This window comes from Halictus rubicundus, chromosome 4, assembly GCF_050948215.1.
Source record: "Halictus rubicundus isolate RS-2024b chromosome 4, iyHalRubi1_principal, whole genome shotgun sequence".
Lineage (NCBI taxonomy): Eukaryota > Metazoa > Arthropoda > Insecta > Hymenoptera > Halictidae > Halictus > Halictus rubicundus.
Genome location: NC_135152.1, coordinates 9176037 through 9186734, shown reverse-complemented (window position 1 = coordinate 9186734; position 10698 = coordinate 9176037). Strand labels below are relative to the sequence as shown.

At 31.5% G+C, this 10698-nt stretch overlaps 3 protein-coding genes across 5 annotated transcripts; 2 read left to right on the top strand and 1 right to left on the bottom strand.

Moving 5' to 3' along the window:
• Positions 1-389: 389 nt before the first annotated feature.
• On the top strand, positions 390-3981 carry LOC143353341 (ribitol 5-phosphate transferase FKRP). The gene is made up of 3 exons (XM_076786582.1): positions 390-1011; positions 1095-1352; positions 1695-3981. The coding sequence occupies exons 1-3, from the start codon at positions 547-549 to the stop codon at positions 2460-2462; spliced, it is 1491 nt and encodes a 496-aa protein (XP_076642697.1). The 5' UTR covers positions 390-546; the 3' UTR covers positions 2463-3981.
• On the bottom strand, positions 3045-7557 carry LOC143353342 (dynein intermediate chain 2, ciliary). The gene is made up of 14 exons (XM_076786583.1): positions 7263-7557; positions 7077-7187; positions 6770-6971; positions 6562-6684; positions 6346-6497; positions 6195-6278; positions 5937-6123; positions 5715-5876; positions 5503-5646; positions 5331-5437; positions 5079-5256; positions 4712-4943; positions 4403-4636; positions 3045-4339 (listed from the first exon to the last, which is right to left on the bottom strand). Exons 1-14 carry the CDS (start codon positions 7311-7313, stop codon positions 4162-4164), a joined length of 2145 nt encoding a protein of 714 aa, XP_076642698.1. The 5' UTR covers positions 7314-7557; the 3' UTR covers positions 3045-4161.
• A 169-nt stretch (positions 7558-7726) lies between these two features.
• On the top strand, positions 7727-9315 carry LOC143353889 (uncharacterized). Of its 3 annotated transcripts, XM_076787495.1 has the most exons (6): positions 7728-8026; positions 8135-8226; positions 8329-8446; positions 8555-8636; positions 8728-8914; positions 9053-9315. In XM_076787495.1, exons 3-6 carry the CDS (start codon positions 8378-8380, stop codon positions 9264-9266), a joined length of 552 nt encoding a protein of 183 aa, XP_076643610.1. In that variant the 5' UTR covers positions 7728-8026; positions 8135-8226; positions 8329-8377; the 3' UTR covers positions 9267-9315. The 3 variants fall into 3 exon arrangements, with proteins under 3 accessions (XP_076643611.1, XP_076643610.1, XP_076643609.1); XM_076787496.1 differs by lacking the exon at positions 8135-8226 and having other exon boundaries at positions 7727-8026; XM_076787494.1 differs by having other exon boundaries at positions 7728-8226.
• The last annotated feature ends 1383 nt before the right edge of the window (positions 9316-10698 follow it).

The following is a 10698-nucleotide window of genomic DNA, read 5'->3' as shown; positions in this document are numbered from 1 at the left end:
GCACGGTCCTGCGGCAGTAAGCCGCAGGATACACTTAACGTAGAGGAGACGCTATATGCCAGCGGTGTTCTCTCAACGAAGACTCGGAGCAGAAGCAGAAGGCAGAGTCGGCAACGCGCTCGTTGCCGCTATCGCCCGGCCGCGCAGGCGCATAAGCGCTTAACTGCGCGGCTGTGTCGCCGGCCCCACACGTATTTTTCGAGCGACACGTTCTCCCGTAAGGCTGGCAGTCTTTATATATATCTCGTCGGTGCCCGCGGATGTGAGACAAAAAAATACATTGGGTGTTTTGTCTACTCCTGTACCTCGTCTGTGCTAAAGTCTCGGGCGTGTGCACTCTCATTTCTACTCTGCTCTCATCGCCTCTCTGTTGGCAGAGAGAAAATTCTCTCTCTGATGTTGGTATTACTTGATAAAAATAAATGGAAGTGCAGAAAGTGTCGTGTCGTGAAGTAATATTGAAAACGATATAGGAAAGTGTTATGATATGAATATTAATTGGTAGAAAATTGGACATACGATGATATTACAGAACACACGATAACGATGCGTCTTAAGTTTGTCAAAACATTGTTAGTGCTTACACTATTAGGTAATATTATTATATGGCACAGAATATGGAGGTTATTTGCAGCGCAAAACACATTGAGATTGTTGACACCAAACGCGGTGACAACTGATCCCCCGCAAAAACTTCATCGCCGTTTAGCGCGTCTTGTTACTGTGGTTATACGACAGTTTGAAAACTTCGAGAATGATGTAGCTTCCACAGTGGAATCTGTTTTAGAGTTTTTTCCTACTATTCCAATTTTAATAGTATCTAACGAATTACCATACCCTCCATTAGAATTGGATTTTGCCAATGACAGTATGCAAAATGTGAAACTAATAAATTTACAACCAGATTTCAATGCATCTTACGATGAAAGAAATCCACTTTTCTATGTGCGTACGAAATACGCATTATTTTTACCTGATGCAAGCCGATTTACTAATAAACAAGTCGTGCAGGTGAGGATCTTTGTGTCTGCGTCGTTAAGATACATAATTTTAATCAGCTTAATTAACATTTGAGCAAAATTACTTTGTTACAGGAGACTGTATCACATGCAGCGAAACTAGGTATAGTAATTGTACCAATAGGAAAAGCAACTTTGAATTGCATTAGTATAGATTTAAAAGTAAGAGAATGGAGCCTCAAGTTTTCACGAATTGATGGCAATGTTTGCGACAGTGTAACTGGAAAACATGCTACTATTATTGAGACAAGATTACTGAGGAAATTAACTGATCCTTTCCTGTTACCTTTCACGGATGCATTGTACATTCAGACTACTGCAATAAGTTCGAAGGTTGGTAATTTCTATTTAATTTTACTCTCAAATATTTTATATATTTATACTGTATTTTATTATTTATATAATAGTAATGAAAAAATTATTGGGTCATTGCAGTAATTTTGTGTACCTTTTTATTACTTTGAAATTATATTAATATGTTTACAGTTATTATTATCACAGAGTTTTAACATACTTTAAAGATATACAGTCATTTAAATTCTCTATTTTCAAATGTGTAATAAGTAGAGGTGTGCGAGAATCCCAAAATTTTCCCCCAACATTTTCAGATTCTCGCATACGTCTTGTAATATTGTGTATATATGTATATTCCATTGGATTATTTCTTGTCACTAGGTTCATATACTCTCAAATTATCAAATGAACGAAGGAAAGATATTATACAGAAATCAACAGTCACAATGGAAGTTACAGCAGTTACATCTAAATCGTGAGCGAATAATGTTTGAGAAGTTGGGGATTAAAAAAGTTGTAAGGGAATCGGATACTATAGAATGGTATGGTTGTTCAAGGGAAACCAGTAGATGTTTTGGATCAATTATAAATGGTGTACCATCATATCTTTATCAAAAACGATATACACCACCTTGTTGCCTCTCAGGATTAAGAAAAGTTGCTCACCACGTGTTTGATAAATTAGAAGAAGTTGGTGTCAGATTTTGGTTAGAGGGAGGATCTTTACTTGGTGCTATGAAAAATGGTGATATTTTACCATGGGATTATGAAGTACAAATAGGTGTAAATCGTGATGACCTTGAACGATCGCCATGGTTAATCAAGGCCATGAGTAAACCCATTATTGATAATGACGGTTTTGTCTGGGAAAAAGCAACAGAAGGGGAGTTTTTTAAAGTGCAATATTCAAAGATCAATCATTTGAATGTGAACATTCTTCCATTTTATTCGAAAAATGGTTCTATGATCAAGGCTGCATGGTTTTTAAACCAAAGAAATTTCCCGGAACAGTTTCTTCATCCAATGTCAAGTATTGAATTTGCTGGTAGGCAAGTGCCATGTCCGAACAATATTAGGGACTTTTTAGAATTGAAGTATTTTAAAGGTGTGATAGAAAATCCAGAACTTCCTGGAAAAATTTCTTTTTAGACTTTATACTTAAATAAATTCACTTTCTAGGAAAAGCTACAGTTAGAAGCAGAAAATATTTCTGTGTTAAGGTATAATTTTAATTACATATTTAATAACTATTTCTATACTTAATCAGATTTTACATTTTTTATTACCATCTTAAATATCGGAACTAATATCTTCTAATAAGAATGTAAATTAGGTCTCGCATCGTAGAATTTCCACTTGAGATATATTATTTTCCGACGATTTATAAAAGTTAATAAATGGTGTCGTAAAATAAGAATGATTGCTAATTTCGATAGTTCATCAGTATAAGAATAAAAGAAACGTTTTACAAAATATACTTAAAAATGTAGATCTTACATATTTTCTTAGTTTCATAAAAAGTTATGAAGGTATTTAATTACGCTTTTAATTACTTTGACATAATTATTCATTCTTGATATGAAAATTAATTTATTTTTAAATTTATTATTAATAAATTGTCGTATGTTCACAAGTTCCTAAAACAAATTTTGAAACTTGTTACATTTTGTGTATTTACAATTTTTAAAAATGAATTTTTGAGTGTTGTTAAGTGTAATGATAAAAATGGTGGATTTTTATTTAATTCCATAAAATGAATTGATGTGCCAAAGATTTGAAGCAGTTTCTGTTTCAATAATTTTCTCTGCTTTTTGTATCATTTTATACCATTTGGTTAAACCTGTAGTACAAATTATCATTTACAATTTCATCAGTATTATTTTATCTTATATATTTTGAAAGTATTCATATGGATTATGAATCTCATTGACTAATGTTACTGTGATATATAATCTTTCTATATATGCGTTTACAAAACATTTAATTTAAAGACATATCTTAATTGTATATCAAATACTTTAATATTTAAGATTTTATTATAAAATATTGTAGATTATTTCAGTAATATTTATTTTAAAAATTAAAAGTAGACAAAAGACACTGTGATAACCAGTGCTTACTATGATACTTAATGTATCAGTAAATAATTAAACTTACTGTTATTATTCTGCTTTTGCAGTTTCCTTTTTCTGCTTTTGCAATTTACAGAAGATTTTACATGCAACCTATTACATGTAAAACTTACTTATGTAAACCAATTTTGTAAAATTATTCCATTATTCTTTAAGGGAATTTATGAATAATCTTTTATTGAAAAAAAGTCAGTGCTGTTATGTGTATGGAATTGCAAAAAATTTAACATAAATAATGCTATTTATAGAACAGTATATTAAAGTAGTTTCATAATCGTTAATATTTGCTTCTAGTCTAGAACACATATGTTGTAGCAAGTCTGTATACCAACATTATACTTGTAAGTTATAGTAATATTTTTAATGTATTCTAAATTTAGTGCCAATTCATTTATAAAGACATAGATATTGTAGGATTTTTAATAACGTTTATTTTTAAAAACGCACAATGTAAGAATCTATTACTCCCTACAATATTAATATGTATTTTCTGTTATAGCAAATATTAATAAAATGTTACTGTTTATAAAACAAAATGTCATACCTTTTTGCTACATCTTAATGTAGATACATGAACGAGCTTATAATTAAATATTTAGGAATTTTATAAAATCGATTCCTTACTGTATTTACATACATAAGTTACATTAAGGAAGTAATACGAACACGTTTTTGTAAGGAATAAGGTTTTTTTATTTGATAGAAATATAATTTTACTATGTTACTACCCGTACATCCTGCGGTGGTATTAACACGGACGGTTCACGTACAAAGCTTAGTAGCTTTTCTAATTTCATAATTTCTAAGTCTCTGTGCGTTAAATGCATTTGCCTCTTCGTTGGTTTCACTTTTATTCTAAGATTTGGCGAGAGTTTTAAAGTAGTGACCGTACCTCTATAGAAAATGTAAAAATCAAATTATTTAAATGGGAGTCTCACATGTTTGTTTAATACTTACTTATCATCACCAACAATAATAAACGGCAGTTGGTTATTAAATGCTAGACGAGTTAATTTATTCTTCTTTTTACTAACAACTGCTTGACTACATATTGGTCTATATTTGTTTACATTTAAATCAAACACTGTGACTTTTCCATCATTCGAAACACAAGCCAATACTGTTGAACTGTATGGTGCCCATTCAACATCTCCAATTGGAACACCAAGATCAAACATAAACAAAGGTTCCCTATAACGAATTAAATATATAACCAGTGTTGCAATACTAGCTGTTTATATATAATACTGGTTGCACGAATCTTACATTCTATTATCCTCCCATATTTTTATTCTCCAGTCACCCGAACAACTTGCAAAAATGCTAGAATTAAATTTATTGAATACTATTCGGTACACTGGCATATTGTGTGCTTCATTATAAGTTTTCATATAAACGCTACTATATGCTGTGTTACATTTGTAAATTGTTCCTTCTTCTGTTCCTACTAAGAATACATTTGGATCTGCAGGATGAAATGCTAGACATGTTCCACATCCTAAGAAAATAGAAACATTGTTTTTTTAATATGCAACATGATTTCAATATTGTTAGAGGTGTCCAATTCCCGAAATTTTTAGAAAACCTCACCCTTCACGCACATCTTTACATATTATGCATTAAGATTGATTACCTTTAAGGGTAATCATAGTACCATCTGGACCCGGTATTGGAGGTCGGTCTAGGATAAGTGTCATCACAGTTGTCAATCCAAGATCATTTTGATGTAATATCCAGTAATTTATTTTTCCATCAATACTGACACTGTAGAATGCCAAATTACCCTCTTCCGTATCGGGTGCCCAACATACCTTAATAAATAAACATCAAATTACTGATGAAATTGCTGATTTGCATGTTAACATGATTTTAAAATTTAACAAACCTCCCAGACTATTCCTCCATGCTTTTGACCAACATCATTACTTTTATATTGCGGAGCTGTCGGTGGCAACATGACATTATACACAGCAACAGCACCATCCATAGTACCTTAATTATAAAGATGAAGATCAATATTATTGTCATACACTGTTACATAAATTTTACTTATTTACCAATGACTAAAAGATGTGGATGTTGTTCACTGAAGGCTAAAGACATTACTGGGGATTCTATTGGACAGATCCATTCTGGATACGATGGATTTTTTAAACTAAATAAGCAGACTTTTCCACTTGTTATTGGACTATTAAATGACACTGCAATTATACATATATGAGTATATGTATAAACACGAGATATCAAAAATTTAACATTTTGTATTAACTTGTTCCATAAGCTACTGCAAATAAGTCATAATATCTGCCATTAAAGCATAAATCCGTGACATCGTGTTTTTTAGTTCTTTCGAAACTGAATTTCCATAAAGGTAGTAACGATCCTTCTCCATCCTTAAATTCATCACTTGGATCATCCCAATATCTGTAATCTGAAAGTATTTGTCTATATATTTCATCGAGTACACTATTATTATGTAAATAGTAGTCACCTTGTGCTATATCATCGAAAATATTTTGATTCACCATTCGTTCCAACGTTTTTGCTGCTTGTAACATTCGACACGACATTGCCATGGATTGTGTTTGTGCTTGCTTTTTCATGTCATCCTTTTTTAGTTGTAAAATTGGAACTCTCTTTTCTTTTTCTTTTTCACGTTGTTGTTGCGCGAAGTCTTCCTAAAATGAAAGTGTACAAATCACTTATGTATTTTTAAGTCAACGAATTCAAAATAAAAATATATACCAACCTGATACTCATCAAAGATTGTCCATTGAAAAACGTGTGCATTAAATATTCCTGTTGGAGGTGGTACTGTTTGTGTACTCACTTCCTATAACATTATTATAAAATCAGGCGAATATTTTATCCAATTACAATTCAATGTTATGTTATCTTACTCGTAAAGGATTTGTATATGTTAGGGCAGCCCTTTCACAAAAATTAAATTGGTTTGGAATTTTTTTAGGTTTCGCTGTTTCTACTTCTTCTTCATCTGGTTCAACTTCAACCTCAGGTTCCTTTTGTTCCTCCTCAACATCTTTTGCATCATCTATAAAAATATATGTAGTGATCCATAAAACTTTTTAATATTACTACAACTGGTCATGTTATACCTTCCACTTCTTCTTCCGCCTTGTCTTCCCTTTCTTCTTCTTCTTCTTCTTCTTCATCTTCACCTTCTTCATCCTCGTCTTCATCATCACCTAACATTTGAGTCACATCGTGAAGACTTTCCACTATAAAAAGAGAGCTGTATAATTTCATTTAAATATTACAGTGACTATAAACATGATAAATAAATTTGCTTTTATGGAGTCTCACCAATAAGTCCACCAGCTAATTGTACTTTTGCTTCTTCAGAATCCTTGTGTAATATAGTTCCTGGCACACTTAAGAGCGTTACTAAATGTGGAGGAGGAGGCAATTTTATGAATTCTTTCAATTTCCACGACCATTCCACTAGAGAATCTGGTATTCTTGTATTGTGAATAGTGAGGACTCTTGCAATCTCCTCTTGCAGTTCCTACAAATTTAACACACATTGTGATGCAAATGGATATTTCTAAGAAATATATAATTGAAATATATAGTGTATTAATGTTTTTTAGCAATGAACGTAGGCTTGTACTTCTTCTGTCAATTGCAGCTGATCGTCTGGCTTGAGAAGAACTTTTCCACGCATCCAATCCATATCACCAGCTCCAACAAAATCTACACGACTCCGTGCAACACTCATGTGCTGTGTACATAAAATAAATTTCAATAAATAACATTTATACAATTTAATTTCGTGTTCCAACTATGAACTACTAACTCTTACATCCCGATCTGACACCTTCGATACTGATCTCCTTGCGTGTGACATTGTATCAGCTTCTCAATTTATTATGTAACTGCATATAAAAATATAATACAATAATTGTGTATTCTAATTTATTTTACACTTTAATTACAGTAATCATCAAAAAAGTATTCACCCAAAATTTTTACAATATGTCAAAGAATATTAAATTTTTTTTTTATATAAGCGATGTATAAAATTTTTGGTTGTTTTATATAAACTAAATTTCTGAATATATTCTATAAATAGCAAACACTATTTTAATGTAATAAACATACATTAGAAAAAGATCTGAAGTTCTCTAGATTCAATTTGCCTGTGCAAGACTAGAGAAAGTTTTAGTTGCTTAGGAAACATGTTATATTGTTGTATACATATATGTAGTACCATTCAAATAATATTCCATGTACATCCCAAGAATTGTTATACCGTATTTTAGATCAATTTATTAAATTTGTAATATTATAATATTGGTATCAAAAATGTATAAAGTTTAATGTAATTTCTTAATTCAGAAAATATTTTATTTTTATTTGAAATTACAGAATGTATATTTATACATTTAAGTAGAAGTACAGCATATATATTTGTGTAAAAGTTTATCTCTATTTCATTCAAATAACTGGTAATAATCTCTGTGGTTATATACATGAAAGAAAATCAATAACAGAACATACCATGATAATGCAAGCATGCTTGGTACTTATAGATAAAGTCAGACTCATACACAAATACTTGTGAGTAAATATTAAAAAATCGTACGCTTCTAAGTATATTTACGTGCAACTCAACATATATTATTTGTGCATTATGTTATATTCAAGAATAAATAATTATTTTTCAAGTACCTGTTCAAAGTACCTGTGTACAAACAATGACTGTGTGTATATTATAAATGGATTTTGTGCATTACTATTATATGTTTAAATAAAAAGAGGTATATTCTTAGTTATTTCATGAGAAATTCATACATATGCATGTATGGTTATGTAAGAAACATGTTTGATTTTTAGTCTGAAAAAGTGTTGTTTTCTTCCAGATGAGGTAAGAATATAAATGTTTGATGTAGTATAACATTTTATTTTGTCATGGAAGATAGTGGAATTGACAGTGACCCAAAAAACACTGGACGCATAGAAGATGAAAGGCTTTTCTTGGTAAATATATAATATACCACATTTCACTTTACCCTTTAAGTTTGTTAGGTAGACATAACATTGAATGAAAGTATATCATTCTATAATGTAACATTGAATACTTTTTAGGGAAGCGATAGTAGCTGCAGCAGCAATCAGACACAAACATCTCAACACAACTCTACTACTAAGCAGCTACAAAAGAAGCTAGGTACTTGTTAATTTATCTTATATCATGTTTGTGTAATAATATTAATATCCTGTGTTGGAGCACTCATTTCAATATTTTGCACACTGCATAGAGGCACGGATTGAACAAGCAAAACGTATTCAGCGAAGCTCAGACTACATAAAGTTACCAAAATTCGATAAAGGAGGTAATAGTGGTAGCAGTACTGCTGGTTTGATCTCGATTCAAAGACTTCCCATACCAACTAAAAACAAAGAGCATCTTCCTCTTGTGGAGTATTGGCATAGCGACAGTGAAAGGTAAAGAAAAATCTCAATGAATATGAATTTTTTGAGAATTCAACTATACCTTTTTTGTATAACTGTGTTATAATTGTGAATGTATATAAATGTAATAATTGTGAAATATTGTATAATTAATGTTTCACAATTTTATAGTGAAGGTGAAATGACTCTGTTCCCAACATCGAAGTCGAAAGAGTTATCTAAGCACAAACAAGATTTGACTGATACTTTTAGTATTGAAGAGCTAAGCGAAGAAAGTGAAGATTCTCTGAATTTAGGACCAACTCAACCATCTCCGGATTTAAAGTTTATGCAGTATCATGGATGTACTGAGGATTGCCTTCGTTGTCAGTGCCACATATTGTAATTTATTGTTATATACATATATGCTTTAAGTATATGGAAGATTAATTATTTTTTATGTGTTGTTGAATATTAATTTATTATTTTGAAAGTTTATATAACTATGCGATCGAAAATTTTATATATATATATACATATATATATATATATATATATATATATATATATATATATATATATATATATATATATATATATGTGCGATGAGGACCCCCCAGACCTATGAGACAACCAGAAAATGTTGTATGGCTCCTTGGCAATGATTGTTAAGGCGTGTTGACTGGCCAGTTCTAAATTAGGACCCCTAGTCAATCCTAATCTCGAGAACTCGGATTTCTGTCCCGTTTGTCCGGTTCCTTTTTTTCTTACTAATCTACAAAGGTATCAGAATTGGGACGGGGGTTGGGGGGGGGGGGTCGGTGAGCACTGATTATCGTCGCAGGAGAGGACGAAGACGACGATGTATGCGCTGAGTGCACGAAGATAAGAAGTACGATGATGTATGTGCTAATGAAGTATGATGTATGACGTGTGCGTTAAGATAAAAATACATGGAGATGGGTGCGTTATAAATGCAAGAAAAGACACTGTGATGGACATTTGAAGACGAATGTCATTTGCAGAATGTGAGATTATGACCTTGCAAATCTTCAAGAAGCGTAAGACGACTAGAAAAAGTTGGAGGACCCTGAATGTACCATTGACATAGATTAAGAATAATTAACAATAACGTAGATAACAAGATTCCTTACTTTCTCGGAATCATTTACATCATTTAACTCTTGGATGGCGGTGCTTGAGTTTATTTTGACCCAATATTTTGAAAATATAAACTAGACACTCAGATCCTAGTGATAAATTTTAATTGAAGGCACTTTAATTGGACGCAATAAGAAGATCCAGATAAAGCACCTTTAAAAATATGTTTAACAAAATGGTTAAAAAACTGCCCAAATGGATCTAAATAATATAATAATAATCGCATTGGTTGACTCAATATTGAATAAATTCGATACTGTTGCCATCCAGAAGTTACGCCTTGACCATCATCATCGCTCTCATAGAGGAAAATGCTTTTCTCTTGTCAAGAGAAACGTTCGTCGTCGGAAGAATGATTTTTCCTTCGCTCATATCTCGTCTACCAATATTGTGAATCTCCCTAACAACGTCGTCTTCGATTTCGCTCTTGACGCAAGCCAAATATATTAAGTATTTACATCATGTGATTCAAGAGATGTTGATTTTTTCTATTAGTTAGAAGTCCACCAATAGAATATCAGCAAATTACAAATATTTAAAACGAATAATTGTGTTACATGTTACATATCATTTCATTTCCTTGATTCTGTGAACATATGCCAATTATATTTAAATTCCCAGAAATTAATGTTTTTTATCGTAGATATTTATAAATCTTATACAACGTATAAATAATC

Coding starts and splice junctions, on each gene's coding strand:
- LOC143353341 (XM_076786582.1), top strand. CDS start 547: ATGCGTCTTAAGTTTGTCAAAACATTGTTAGTGCTTACACTATTAGGT. Junction 1,012..1,094: donor CTAATAAACAAGTCGTGCAG/GTGAGGATCTTT, acceptor ACTTTGTTACAG/GAGACTGTATCACATGCAGC. Junction 1,353..1,694: donor CTACTGCAATAAGTTCGAAG/GTTGGTAATTTC, acceptor TCTTGTCACTAG/GTTCATATACTCTCAAATTA.
- LOC143353342 (XM_076786583.1), bottom strand. CDS start 7,313: ATGTCACACGCAAGGAGATCAGTATCGAAGGTGTCAGATCGGGATGTA. Junction 6,685..6,769: donor ATTAGCTGGTGGACTTATTG/GTGAGACTCCAT, acceptor CTCTTTTTATAG/TGGAAAGTCTTCACGATGTG. Junction 5,647..5,714: donor TGCAGTAGCTTATGGAACAA/GTTAATACAAAA, acceptor GTATAATTGCAG/TGTCATTTAATAGTCCAATA.
- LOC143353889 (XM_076787496.1), top strand. CDS start 8,378: ATGGAAGATAGTGGAATTGACAGTGACCCAAAAAACACTGGACGCATA. Junction 8,447..8,554: donor AAGATGAAAGGCTTTTCTTG/GTAAATATATAA, acceptor AATACTTTTTAG/GGAAGCGATAGTAGCTGCAG. Junction 8,915..9,052: donor TGGCATAGCGACAGTGAAAG/GTAAAGAAAAAT, acceptor ACAATTTTATAG/TGAAGGTGAAATGACTCTGT.